Source organism: Schistocerca piceifrons, chromosome 7 (assembly GCF_021461385.2).
Source record: "Schistocerca piceifrons isolate TAMUIC-IGC-003096 chromosome 7, iqSchPice1.1, whole genome shotgun sequence".
Taxonomy (NCBI): Eukaryota; Metazoa; Arthropoda; class Insecta; order Orthoptera; family Acrididae; genus Schistocerca; species Schistocerca piceifrons.
Window position 1 is genome coordinate 512,428,169 of NC_060144.1, and position 15,134 is coordinate 512,443,302.

Consider the following 15,134-nt stretch of genomic DNA (forward strand, 5'->3'; position numbering starts at 1 on the left):
AATCCTCCAAAAGATTCCCAGTTGGTATTCAGCTGCTGCTGCTGCTATACATATCAGATGTTGATCCAACCAGAAATGGGACAAGAACTGTTTAAGCAAAGCAAACACGAAGCACGGGTTTCTATGCTTGTTTCTTGCGCAGGCCCTTGAACGAACCTACAAAGATTTTCCGCTATGTTTTCCAAATACTTTTAATGTCGAATGTGCTTTCTTTGCTTGGTAATCTTTGGAAGTTGAAAGCGTCTAGCTGTCTGTCAACATTGTGGCATGGTTGTGATTGAGTTCTGTTAGTTTACGATCGTAAAATGAGGAATCTTTCGGTTTCCCGTCATATTGCATTAAATATTCCAGAAAGTAATGCGTTTTCACAGTTTACTGTAGATGTAGCTACAGGTGACATCTTAGGATATAGTGAGAAGACAGTGTATAAATTGTCTGCTAAGAGCGGTGAGGTAGAATGTTTTCTCAGTTTGGAAGAACTCGGTCATTTGACAACATGTTACGATATCATAGGCATGAACGTAAATTCTGTCAGCGAAGAAGTTTGCTTGGTGCTAGCCAGCGGTGACATATTAACTGTAGAAAGTTATTCCAAGGAAGTGGAATGTGTCGGAAGTGTCGACAGTGGGGTATCTGCAGTTCAGTGGAGTCCCGACGAAGAAATGATAGTTCTTGTCACCGGGAAAGAAAGCATTATTACTATGACTGGATCATTCGATCCTGTTAATGAAGTAGATTTTCACGATGATAGTTTCGGCGAAAAGCAGTTCATAACAGTCGGCTGGGGGAAGAAAGAAACACAGTTTCATGGTTCTGAAGGGAAGGCAGCAGCTAGAGCAGAAGAGAAACCTGTTGTTCCGTCGGAAGGTGATGATACAGTTCCCAGAGTGAGTTGGCGAGGCGATGGCAGTCTTTATTGTGTTAGCTTGTTGCACCGTAACAACTTTCGCCAAATAAAAATTTTTAACCGTGAAGGTGTTTTGCAATACACAAGTGAGTACGTACCTGGTCTGGAAATGAGTCTTGCGTGGAGACCTTCGGGGAATTTGATAGCATCCACACAAACACTACCAAATAAACACCAGGTAATATTTTTCGAAAAAAATGGTCTACGACATGGTGAATTTTCGTTGCCATTCGTCCCACAGGAAGTGTACATACCTTGGCTATCGTGGAATTGTGATTCAGACGTGCTGGCCGTATTATGTAAGAAAAAAAATTCCAGTCAGTCATTTTTGCAGCTCTGGACAAGCAACAATTATCATTGGTATCTCAAACAAAACTTATTGTTTGATGACAGTGAACTAAACTTGAAAGTCCAGTGGGATATCGAAATCAGTTTACGTCTGCATGTATGTCAGGGATCGAGATATATGCGGTATGATTTGTCCTGGGGGACAGATTATAGTTCCATATATTGTAGTGATGCAGATGTTGCAGTTATTGATGGAGGTAACTACCAAATACTTGCAGTTGCCATTGTTATTTGGTTGTGGTTGTACTAAATAGCTGTAAGTATATCTTTTTTTTTTACAGAAAAATTGTTGTTAACATCATTTCGGAATTCAGTGATACCTCCTCCAATGTGTGGAGAAACACTCACATTGCCAGCTGCTATTAGCACTGTAATATTTTCTTCAAGCACATTACACAAGCTTTGTGTGATAATGTGTAATGGTGACCTAGCTATATTCGGGAGAGAAGAAGTTAAAAATGAACATGTACTCATCAGTATGGGGCAGTTGTTATGGGAATGTGAAAATTCAGGCATAAAACACTGTCTGAATATGCATCATTGGCTTTGGCTTACTGATGAAGTTCTTTTAAGTACTGTCTCTGTGGGATGTACATCAGTGCTCATTAATATCAGCTTGTTGGCTGATAGAAGTATTGTAACCAGGTGAGAATTTTTTCTTGAAATAATTTTACATGTACAATCTTTGTTTTTGATACAGTGTTAAACTGCATCATTAATATTGATGCGTATACACCTGTGCTGTGTGTGTGGTAAAAGCTATGTGGTGGAAATCCTCCTTCCCCCACCCTGCATTTTTCATTGTTTTTGTGCAATAATCATGCACCAAAATACTCATTAATGGCAAGTTTCAGTCTTCTGAAAAAAATAATTGAGTTGGTGATGCATTACATATTTCAGGTAAGATAGAGCAGAAGTTATGTATATAGGGAAGCGTCCGATCCCGCCCGTCTGCTTTGACCCATGACGTCACAAATATGGCGGAAACAAAAACAAACACACACACTTTCCACAAGAAGCCTAATGACACTAACGGGACAAGCGCTGGAAATGGGGTGTTTTGGGTGGGGGGCAAACTAAATGTAAACAAATTTAGACGCCTTGCGTAGCTACAATGTGTAAGTGAAGACAGCCATGCATGAATACCCACCCAACTCCCCAGGGGTCGTAACCCCTGCAACCCATAGAAGATAAAGATGCTTCAGTAGCTGATTAGTGTTTTTTGTCTTTTTTTTTTAAAAAAAAAAAAAAAATCTCACGGGATAGAACGAACAGATCAGAAAGATAAATATAATAAACTAAAACAGGAATTGGAGGAAACAGATAATTAAAGTAAGTAATAAGTGTTTTTAAATTAAAAAAAAAAATCTCACGAGATGGAACGAACAGATCAGAAAAGTAAATAAAATAAGATAAAACAGAACTGGAGACAGCCACACTCAAACCAAACTCCGCGCCGTCATGACGTCACACACGACAATATCCTTACGTCACAGGTCAAAGCCGACGCGTGGGATCGGACGCTTCTGTCGACCCGTATATAGTGCTCCTGGCATGAATGAAAAGTACAACGGTTTTATTAATAAATCCTTATCTTATTTGAATACCGTTTTCTTCTGAATAAAGGTATCTTGTTAAAAGGAAACTGTTTCTGTAAGTCAGAAACAGCTCTGGTGTTCATGGTAAAGCATTTTACACCATGAACATCTGAAACAACTTAAAATTGCTTCAAGGGATTTCAGTAAGCTAGCATTGCATTGTAGCTATTATCCCTGAAAGCTATATATCTGCATTTTATTTATTGATCTATGATGTCTTTTATATCTTTTTCATTGTGCATAAATTTGTCAGAACATTATGTTCTCCACATTTACACAGCAAATGAACACAGCATCAGTACCTCATATTTTGACATACTTGTGTATTTATTTAATGAACAGTTTGCTATTTTGCCAATAACTTTATTCAAATGTTGTTTGCAAGTGCTATTACAAAATTGCTCTAATTTAAAAATGCTCAATCGCTTGTGTTAACGGACACCAAAATTGAAAAGAAAACCAAAAGACTCTTATGTCAAGAAGCCATAAGTAAGTGTTTAAGTAAAATTCAACTACAATTCATTGTTAATTTATGTGAAAGCACTTGCACAAGAATACTAGTGTATTTATTTATAAACAAACCTTTATTTGTAATTGTTGTGAATGATTTGAGTGTGACCAGCTACATAAGAGGACTGTTCAAAAAGTAAGATGACTTTTCAAATTGCACAGGCAATGTGCATTCGATTATCAGTTTTTTGTTATGTTGGTACATATGTTCTGAACATACGTTCACAGTTTCAAGTGTACAGCATACTTTGTTTTTTGACAGATAGAAAGTTTAGATGTGTTTTAGTGTGCTCGGCAATTTTCGATTGTTATAAAAAAATGGATCAAAGATATTGCATCAAATTTTGTGTGGAAAATGGAAACAAGTGAAATGTTGACAGTGACATACAGTGAGTCTGCTCTAAGTACAAAAAAATGTTTACAAGTGCTACAAGCTCTTCCTAGATGGCCAAGAAGGTGTCCCTTACGAACCTTGTTGTGGACACTCCAGCTCAACTACAGATGATAATGTCGAAGCTGTGAAGAAAATTGTTTTGGGAAATCATCAAATTACTGTAAGAGAAGTTGTTGAGGATGTTGGCATAACAGTCAGCTCATGTCATGGATTTCTTTTAAGATGGTTTGCGCATGAGACGTGTGTCAGGGAAGTTTGCTCCTAAACTTTTCAATTTTGATCAGAAGAACCGTCACATGAGCATCACTCAGGAGCTCTTGAATGACGTCAGTGATGATCCTGATTTGCTCAAAAGGGTCATAACTGGTGACGAAACATGGGTTTATGGTTATGATGTTGACACCAAAGCCCAACCATCCCAATGGAAGCATCCTGGAGAGCCTAGACTGAGAAAAGCTCGCCAGGTTCGATGAAATGTCAAAGTTTTGCTCACTATTTTCTTCTATTACTGTGGCATAATGTATCATGAATTCTTACCTCGAGGTTGTACAGTCAATAAGGAGTATTACCTTGATATTATTGCCATTTGCGAGAAGCAATACACAAAAAATGTCCGAAATTATGCAAGAACAATTCATGGCTTTTGCATCACGACAATGCACCTGCTCAGTCATTGTTTTTTGTGAGAGATTTTTTGGCCAAAAACAACACGACAATCATGCCTCAGCTACCATATTCACTGGATTTGGCCCCCTGTGACTATTTTCCTGTTCCCAAAACTGGAGAGCCCCATGAAAGGACAAAGATTTGAGGAAATAAAAACTGCATCGTTGGAAGTACTCAAGACTGTACCAAAAAGTGCTTATGAGAAGTGCTTCGAGGATTGGAAGAAGCGTTGGCACAAGTGTATTGTATCTGAGGGGGATTACTTTGAAGGGGCCAACATGAATATTGATGAATAAATAAATATTTTTTCATAAAAACATAACGTCATCTTACTTTCTGAACACAACTCGTATTTGTAACATTTTTTTATTTAAATATTATTGTAAAATATTAGTTTAAGATAGGAAAATCATCATGTTGATGCAAATCATGTTTTTAGAATGTAAGAACAATGTATTTTTGGTGGGGACAGCCTTCAGGCAATGGAAAAGCAGACAGTAGTGGAACACTGTGAGAGCCAAGTGAAGACTGGGACTTTCTGAGTGAAGAGCTCAAGGGAGAGATTCTGGACACTTTTACGTGAGTTCAGGAAGGAAGCAGACGTGCATGTGGTAATGAGTGGTATTCGACTGTGTTGGTGATCGATTCTGGGTAGTGAACAGCTGCTGCCATACGTTATCTTGTGACAGGGCCTATTAACACGCAGTTCTAGTCAGTGCATAGAGTATTTGACTGCAGGATCACAGCTACAGGTTATTAATTACAGCAAATTAACAGCAGGGCATGAAAGCAGATGTGTGCGGCATGACCCTATGGCTTCATTGAGCTATTCTTTTTAAACAGAACCGTGCATTGCCCAGGTACCTAAAGCACGAGTAAACACAGGTAAAGAGGCAACTGGCTTGCTTGTATGGGATTCTGTTTGGGAGACTCGCTACTCACCAGTAAATGTTAGGTGATGTCGCAGATTGACTGGGCCAGACTGTAGCTGGAATTCTGTTGTGGTTCTGTTCATTTGAATATTGATTGTTGCAACTTGTCATATCTGTTGAACTTCCTAAACAGAACATTCTAAATACCAAATCTACAATTTCATCTTGTTGCCAAATTCTGAGAACGACTGAATCATGCACATTTAAGCACATTATGCTTGTGGTCTGCTTCTAATCTAGTAATGGCTGTCCATCCTAGTATCGCTGGTAAATGATAACTGGATAGAATTGGAGTAGGTTGGCTATGACATCTGTTGTCTTTCACTCTTACAACATGAACTACCCTTTTATACAGCTGTCTGCCATATACATATGACTTGCAGACTGGACTGCACGGGTTTCTGTATTTTTGTTTTTTGGGTTCTCCCGCTCCCCTATTGAATTTTGACTATTACCATATTTGTTAATTGCTGTTTAAAAACATGTGGAAAGGAATAAATTCAGCAAGTCAGTGCCAGACTACAGATTCACTGGTATCATGTTTCAACCCAGTTAGTACAAAAATATTTTTCTGACACTTACTGCTTCTTTCATCTCTGGCAGTGATTTGTTAATATGAGAAATGCAAATTTGCTCCATTGTTAAGAATCCATGTTGGACTGTAGGTCTCATAACATGCTAGGTAAGTCAGTTCAAAGAGCAGAGGAAGGCAAGGGCATACCACCCCATATAAGATCATAATTCGTAAACCATTGCAATGTTTTATAATTCGTAAACCATTGCAATGTTTTAAGTGAACCTTCAGGATGATGACAGGGTTACTTATTGGGGAAAAAAAATCACTACTTGTACGTGTACCCTAGTTCAAAAAAGGGCCAAGTGAGGTGGAACAGTGGTTAGCACACTGGACTCGTATTCAGGAGGACAATGGTTCAGATCCCCTTCTGGCCATCTGGATTTGAGTTTTTCATAATTCCCCCCAAATAACTTGATGCAAATGCCCATATGATCCATTTGCAAGGGTGTAACTGATATTCTTAATCCAAGCTTGTACTCCATCTAAAATTACATTGTTGATTGGACATTAAACACTAATCTCCCTTCTTTCTTCACACAAGGATTCGTCTGAAAGCTACCAAAGTTTTCGGTCTTGTTTATGAGCCTTCTGACAACTCAGAATGTTTTATTATTCAGTGAGTTGTTACCATTACTTCTTTATATGTATTGTGGGTGCAGTAACTTTAGATAGAGCTCACATTTTAAACTGATTAAACATGAAATATAAGTCCAGTCTCATAGAGTGATTGCAAGAATGTCACAAGCAACTGTTAACAAGTTTTTTGTTCATTGCTTCAAGTTTTCCCAAGTTATCTCCTTTTTGCAATTTTTCCCTAATATCATGAAACCAGTGTGTATTTGATTACTGTTACCACATTCTTTGTTTTAAGACAATGTTTATGGACTGGAATGGAGAGTAGGGTATAACACTAATTTAAATTATTGGTTTCTTGATCCTCCTCTTACTATAAATTTCGGGTCGACAGAAGCGTCCGATCCCACACATCGGCTTTGACCCGTGATGTAAGGGTGTTGTTGTGTGTGACGTCATGACGGCGCGGAGTTTGGTTTGTGAGTGTGGCGTGTTTCTAGATGTCGTCGTGTTGTGGTATGTTCAGGGTTTTCGTTTGTGTGGTGGAATGGGCTCAGTTTGCATTTGCTCATTATCCAGAATTGTTAGTGTCGGCTGTGTTTGTAGTGGAATTCATTTCAGTGAGTTAACGGTTTTGTGTGAAGGTTAATTTAGTGTTGTTCGCTGTACATCGTGTGGTAATTTTAGTAAAATTAATCGTTTGTTGTTTTTGTTCAGGAATGGATATGACGGATAAAATTAACAGTGCGCAGGTCAAGGGAAGTGTTCGATCCCAATGTGTGGCTGTGTATATTGGTATTGGGAGATGTTTTTGCGCTATATAGGCCAAGAGAAGTGTTTGACCCTAATTTATGGGATCAGGAGCTGCTGTTGAACTATATAGGTCAAGGGAAGTGTCCGATTCCAGATGATATTGTGTTTAGTGGTATTTGGGGAGTTTTGTGATGTCGGTTTTTTTCGTCTTTCTGTGTGGTTTTGTATGGGGATGGGTGTCTAAATTTGTTTATATTTAGTTTGCCCCCCCACCCAAAAACACTCCATTTCCCGCTCTTGTCCCGTTAGTGTCATTAGGCTTTTTGTCGAAAGTGTGTGTGTTTGTTTTTCGATGTATTTTCGTCCTCATAATGTGTACGTAACGACTTTATATGTGCCATATTGGAATCGTGGTTTACGATCGTTTCCGCCATATTTGTGACGTCATGGGTCAAAGCAGACGGGTGGGATCGGACGCTTCCGTATTTCCTAAATTTCTAGTTCTTTGTCTATCTGAGGAAATAATAGTGATGTAGTCCTCTTTTCATTTAATGAGGTATTATAAACTGTGTCGTAATAGGTACATAACTTCATAATTTGTGTAATTGGGGTAGATTCCTTTCTGTATAATCTTCTTTCATGTCACAAGACCCATAGAAATTTTGTCCAAGTTTGGGTGTGTCTTCTGAATGTTGCAGGAAAACATTGAATATACCTGGAAGCATTGTATCCCTTACTAAATTATGTACAAGTTCAGCTGCATTAATTCAACTGTCTGATGGGCAAATGTTAAAATATCTACCATCCGAGAATAAAACGGAACAATTTGGGAAAGCAATGCCAGAGCCCTGCACTGTGATGCTGACGTGCACTGTTGGTGACACGGAATGCGCTCTGGGACTCACGAACCGTGGTAATTTGTATGTGACTAGTGAAGGTGAGTGATTCACACACATTGTTAAGATCTCTGTGTTATGTTAGACAGCTGTGTACCCAGGTTATGAGCTAAGGGGAGGGTGTAGTGGTGATGGTGGAGGAGGAGGAGGGTGGTAACTCATATTAGTTTTATGGAAGTGAGAGTGATGGAGGAAGAAAGCACAATTTATTCCCAAATAAAACTCAAAAAACTGTGTTTTATTAATCACCAAATATATGAATGCTATCATTTTATGATAGGCGTTTGCTACCTACAGTGTACTTACTGAAAAAAAATGTGGTTTGGGCAAGATTGATTCATGTTATTTTGCCGTCATTCGAATAATGTTTGGATGCATGCAAATACTTTCTATTTTCACATTTTTAGTAGGTTTGGATGTTGCCTGGTAACACAAGGGGAAAACATTTTGAATTGAAGGACAGCACTACTGGAAGCTGTCAGAACTCAAGACTCATTTTCTATTTTGAGTTACAAAAAGAATAGTGGTGAATGGTGAAATAGTTATTTCATCACATACAGTTCTGGGTGGACTTGCTACTAATCAGTATGCATTACATGTTCTCTGATTCTTCATATAGGAACTGAACTCATATTTCTTCCTTGGTGGTGGGACTGAATATGAGTTTAGTTTGTGAAGAGCATACTTTTTTCATGAAGGGGGAGGGGACACTGCACTAACATAATATTTAAGTGTATTATTACTAGCAACATACGAAGAACAGTGTGACTGCCATGTGTCACAGACTAAGTGTTAACATCTTGACAATTTTAAGATTTTGTTTTGATGTTCATTGTTTAGCTTCTCCTGTACTCGGTATTTTGCTCTCTCCTTCCTTACCAAAGTATCTCTGTGCTAATTCTTCCTATCACTTTGTTCCCTTCTCAGTAGAGCTCTAGAAGACAGATTATTTGCAGCCTCAGTAGAGCTCTCTTTTGGCGCACTTTGTGACAAAAACAATTGGATTTAGCTAACTTTAGTGTGACTCAAAGGAGTGTAGTGATTTATGTGCATAATTCTTTCTTTTGCTGTTTTGGAGATCATCTGCATGCAAACAAAACCTTACAACTTCTCCAGTGACAGTTAAATTTTTCAACATATACTAAAATTGCCATGTAAACAGTAAACATTTTCTGTACTGCTGATATTTTCTGACTTCTCTCATAGAATTCATAGAGAGAGAATCCCAAATCCTGTCTGAAGTACATACCAGAAGATTTTTTAGGTTGCTGCAACTGACAAAAAGGGGAGGATAAAAATGGGTAAATTTCATAATCTCATGATAAGGATATGTATTTATTGGACTAATAGGATCTTACAATTTATGGAGAAAAGAGTCCCCTTATTCCTGAAATATTCAAGAGTGCAGTTGTAAATTATGTATCAGTTTGTAAAAGTTTAAATTTATTTACATTTTAAATGGGACTTTTCTTTTTCAGCAGATCGTGATCCAGCACTTGTCTCTAGTGGTATCACATCTGTTTTTGTGTTACCAAAATTTCTTCTAATGGTTACATCACAACATACATTGTGTTGTGTTAAACTGGAAAATTTTGACTGTTTACTGCGTGCTCAGCATGAAAAGGGTGGCAGACGTGTGGAAAGAGGCTCACGAATTGTGGTGGCTGTTGATACTCGTGTTGTTCTGCAGATGCCACGTGGAAATTTGGAGACGGTTACGCCACGAACATTAGTGTTAGATGTTGCAGCTCGGTACTTGAATGCTGCTAACTACAGTTCTGCATTTGAACTGTTTCGTAAGCAGCGAATAAATCTGAATCTTTTGTTTGACCATGATCCAGAGAGATTTTTATCCAACATTGACAATTTTGTGGAGGATTTGCACAATCCCTCGTGGTTATCATTATTCCTCTCTGAATTGTCCAGTGAGGATGTAGTGCAAACAATGTATGCAGCTTCATATAGTGGAGGAAGCACAAGAAAGGTGTTTGATGATAAGGTTAGTTTCATTGAAACTAATTGTAAGTTTGCATGCGTATTTTCTTGTTCTGGCATCAGCCAAGAGGAAAATAAATGTCAACCCACATTTGAAAATGCATGTGAGACATTAAGAAATGTAACTATATGTCCTAATTTTTGAATCCACATGGATTGCATTCAGCTGTGATATGAGACAAAATAGTGGGAGAGACTGGAGTTTCTGTGGCTTTATATCCAAAATATTATTCAGTCAATTTTCTGGGACAATGTAAATATGTTCGTCAGTTTCAATGTTATTTATTCATTTTTCATTCATTTATTTTATCAGGTTATGTAACTTCTACTGCAGACCTTCGGACAACAGCAATAAACAAACTACCAGCCATATTTTATTCTTAATGCAGTCATAGCTGTCCATGCTCGCTGTATTATTGCTCTATTAGTCACCAGCATTCCTCTACTTTTTTACATTATTGTGTAGTTGAAATATAATCACACAGTTTGCCTCATGTAAAACTTGTCAATTGAACTGTCCCACCTGTGTAAATTCAAACGATCACAGAAGAAAGTGGAATGTTTTCAGAAAGTGTAGTTTGCCACCAGTGAGTAATCATAGTGCTTTATGGTGTGTTATTCAACATAGATAAATGCAGTGACTTTAAGGGAGTTAAGAAATATAACAATTTTTTATTATCTGTTCAATGTATTTGAATGAGTAATGAGCATCTTGGCCAGTATGTTGTAGCATTAGGGTCAGTAGGTGGCCTATTAACGAGGTAATTTCCTACCAGCTGTGTATTCCATTGGTGAATCTTGACAACACTGAGAGCTGCTATAATTCAGTGTAGATAGCCAACAGTAATTGTTGTTTTTACAGGGAATGTGTACCACTTACATTTGACTGTCAATTGTGTAGAAGTGATGATGGACATTTATAAACATAACTGGAATCAAAGTGACCATTGTGAGATTTGGTCTGGAGTCATTTTTTTAATGTGCAGGGGATAACTTGAAGAACCAGACTGAGGTCTATGGAGAAAGAATAATAAATGTATCAGTGGTTTGTAGGATGAGTGTGCACATTCCTGATGAAGAATGGAGAAGACAACTATTAAAAATAATTCAGTTAGTAGAAATACTTGATTTAGTGATTAGATAGAACAAGCGTGTTATAATGGAAATACTAGTGTTTCGTTTTATAAATCGTGGCTGTCATACTGAAGTGAAGAAATATTTACATTCAGTGATGGGCATTAATGAAGAGAACACAAACTGAAATGCTGATATGCTGTGGTGGTCTTTCTGACATGGAGTAGTGATGACTTCCTGAGTTACGTAGTAACTAGTGGAGGGATATGGCAGTAGCACTTACACCAGAATAGAATGTTTGTCAGTGGAGTGGAGGCACTAATCATCTTCATGAAGAATTACTCGGGAGCAACACTTTGTTGCATGGAGGATAGTGTCCACGTGATTCTGGTACAGGCAAAGATTCTTGTTAGTGAAGTTTATTCCCCAGGGCAATTTCCTCATCATCTCTATTTCCGCTGCAGGGGGCTTACCGCTCTTTGGCGGATTCGTGCTACGATACCACGGGGCCCCAGCCTTTGCAGCATCTTTTCCCTTCTGTGCTGCATGTCTATCGTCTTGCTGTTCTTTTTCTCCTCCCATGGGGAACATGTCTGGGATGTTTTTGGGAATGTGTTCTGCATTTTCAGTAGCAGACATCAGAACAGTCTCTCCATTGTTTTTCATTCCTTTTTCCTTTCATCATTCCCCTTCTCCTATCCTTACTCTGCTTTGGCGTTTGAGGTTACTCTTTCTTTTCCTTCCTCCCTGTGTGCTTCTGAAGGCTGGAACACATGTCTCAGACTGTAACAGGAGATAACAGGTGATTGGATAATGCATAATTCCCCACCCCGGGTTGACAAGTAGGGTTCGCACATACCCCTGGTACAGGCTAGGCCCAGGGAGGGATGATTTCCTGAGCTGCTAGCTTCTCAAATTGCCAATTGGTCCCTCTGTCAGGTGTTCGGGAGGTGTGACCTGAGGTGTGAATAATCACTGAAGGCAGGTACCTCCCTCTGAGGGGGGGGGGGGGGGGCAGTTGGAAGGAGCGCGCCATCGGAGATGCTGGCAATCATGGGGGATTTTCTTGCAATGAGCCAATCATCATCTTCAGAGTCAATGTCTACTAAATGTAAACGGGATGAAGCTCATGCTTCAAAGATCCTCCCAGCTGCACAATGGTTGCTTGTGGTTTCACATACTGAATATGGTCAGTCCTTTGCTATGGTAAATCTGTTTATTATTCAGAAAGATGCTGATGCAATTGCTGGCCCTGTGAAATCCTGCTCTCGTTTGTGCACTGTCACTTTTCTTTTGGAGACTTCTTCTGATTCTCAAGCACAACTGCTTGCACCTTTGCTCTTCCATGGCTATCCTTTTATGTTGAGGCCCATCAAATGCTGACCTATTCCTGTGGTGTTATCTACACTAGGCTGCTAGATGGTCTGACCGAGACAGAAATCCAAACATACCTCTCTGATCAGGGTGTCATTGCAGTCCATAGAGTGATGAAAAAGATGGATGCATCATTAGTGCCTACACATGCTCTTTTCCTCAGTTTTGATAGAGTGACGCTTCTGTCAAAGATCAAAGCAGACTGCGACGTTATCACATTTCGGCCGTACATTCTGAACCTGATGGTCTGCTACCAGTTTCATCGTTACAGCCACACTCGAATCTCCTAGTGACACCCACCCAGATGTGTAACCTGTGGTAGGGATGTTGATGGGGATGATTGTCTTCCTCCTTCTCCCTGCTGTATCAATTGCAATGGCGACCATGCAGCCTCCTCCCAAGATTGTCCTGTGTATCTTGATTTGTGGGCCATCACGGTTGAAGGAAAAAGTGCCTTACCCGGCCCCTCTCAAGTTGTTGGCTAGTCGGAAACCCTGTGTTGTACCATTTTTCACTTACAGTACTGTTCTTGCTACATCTCACTCCACGAACAACATGGCTATGTAGACATATGGCCTCAGATTCAGCATTGTGGTTGTGAAATCATCCAGTGTTACAGTAGCATCCCTGTCTCCTCCTCCAGCTGTGCACAAGCCACCAAATTTTCACCTCAAATGGTGGAGTCATCTGCTACACAACTGGCAGACCAGAAAGGACAGAAGAAATATTCTTCCGAAGACTCCTTATGTCCCTGCAGCCAACAAATATCCGAGTCTTCCTATGCCAACCAGAAAGGCTCCAAGAAATCAAACAAAAGCAAAATGTCTTCTCCTTTGCCAACTCGGAGATCCTCTTCGACGGTGTCGCCACATGATACCCTCACCCAGTAGACCTCTGTGTCGCTGGTGCACACCGCCAACTATTTTTCTGCCCTGTACTCCACAGACTGACAGAGGGAGACTGCTGATGCCTCTGTAGATCTTATGGAGCAGTGTGCTCCAACCTCTGCACCCTGTAACAATATGTCTTCAAAGACTGGCAGTCGGTTGCAACTGAGGTGATTCCACTTCATTTTTTCCCACCTCCCTTTTCCTCGTCATGGCTCTCCTCCATTGGAATGCTTGATGCCTTAGAGCCAACAAAGAGGACTCAGTGCCGGTCTTGGAATTGCAGCATTCGCTTGTTTGCTGTGTCCAGAAACCAAATTGCGTCCTCACGACTGCTTTGAGCTCTCGCATGTCTTTGGAGTCTGCTTTACTCATGGAGCATCAGCAGTGGTTTTCACTTTTCCACTAACAAAACTCTTTGTATGAATTTCTGGTGCAGTTGGTTTCTTCCACTCTCTTTACATCTTGGGCGTGTTGCTCTCCCATTTGTTGAAACTATGAAATTCCTGGCGTTCATGCTTGATAGGAAAGTTTGTTGGTCCTCCATGTGTCTTACCTGGCTGCCCACTGTACGCGGTCCCTCAATGTCCTATGTATCCTCAGCTGCACAATGTAGATTTCCTGCATGCTGTTCTGTAGTTGACCATCTCGTCCCTTTGTCAACCATTTCATGAACAGTTTTCTGTGGAAACATAAAACTGTGGGCGTGTTTTTGATTTGGACAAAGCCTATGACAAGTGTTGGAGAAATGGTATCCTCCATACTCTCTACATGTTGGGAGCAGATTGGGCCACCCTCCTCCATTTGTACTGGTCTCACTAGACTGTGTGTTTTGTTTATGCATCTGCGTGTCCATCTCGCTTACGCTGTCTCAGTACTACCCACCATCATGACATCCGTTTGGCTACTGGCACCTTTTACACTAGCCTGGTTGAGAGTCTGTATGCAGAAGCTGCTGAACTACCAATATTATACTGCCAAGATTTTCTCCTCCGGCAGATATGCATGCTGTTTGTCTGCCATGCCCACCCACCCATCCTGTGCCTCCTCCTTTGATGACTTCTTTGATCTCCAGTTTGAAACGCGTCCCTCTTCTCTGTTACCTCCTGGATTTTGGTTTCGCCTCTTGCTCCGGCAGCTTAACTTCATATTACCTGCCACTTTCCTGATGGATATGAACCCTTCACAACCTTGGCTTTGTGCGGTGGTGCATGTACACCATGGCCTTCATTCGCTTCCTAAGGACCTACTCCAGCCTCGCCCTATCTTCATAAGTTTATCGACCTTCCCAAAGAACTTCACAATAGTGCTGTTGTGTACACTGATGGCTCTTGGACTGACAATGGTATCAGGTGTGCCTTCGTCACTGACCTGTAAATTTTTCGTCATTGGCTTCCGGAATGCTGCTCAATATTTACAGCAGAAATCTTTGTCCTGTATCAGTCTGGCTTTTCAATTTAGTCGTCTGCTCAGATTCTCAGTGCCCTTCAGAGCCTCTGTTTGCTGCACACCATCCATTCCTTAGTGCAATGGGTCCAGGAAATCTGTTACTTACTCACGCTTGATTGAGCCACTGTGATGTTTATGTGGGTCCCTGGTGGTCACATTGGTCTGATGGAGAACAAGGCCACTGATGCTGCTGCTAAGGCT

General features: G+C 40.2%; 1 protein-coding gene across 2 annotated transcripts in view; it reads left to right on the top strand.

The window, feature by feature from the left end:
- The first annotated feature begins 244 nt into the window (after positions 1-244).
- The window catches only part of LOC124805145 (elongator complex protein 1), a 134,097-nt gene continuing 119,207 nt past the window's right edge, over positions 245-15,134 (top strand). The window contains exons 1-4 of one of the 2 annotated variants that reach the window (XM_047265613.1): positions 245-1,452; positions 1,537-1,900; positions 7,957-8,195; positions 9,633-10,153. In XM_047265613.1, the coding sequence (XP_047121569.1) occupies positions 306-1,452; positions 1,537-1,900; positions 7,957-8,195; positions 9,633-10,153 (2,271 nt within the window). In that variant the 5' untranslated portion in view covers positions 245-305. The remainder of the gene's footprint in view (positions 1,453-1,536; positions 1,901-7,956; positions 8,196-9,632; positions 10,154-15,134) is intronic. The other variant, XM_047265614.1, reaches the window with a different exon arrangement.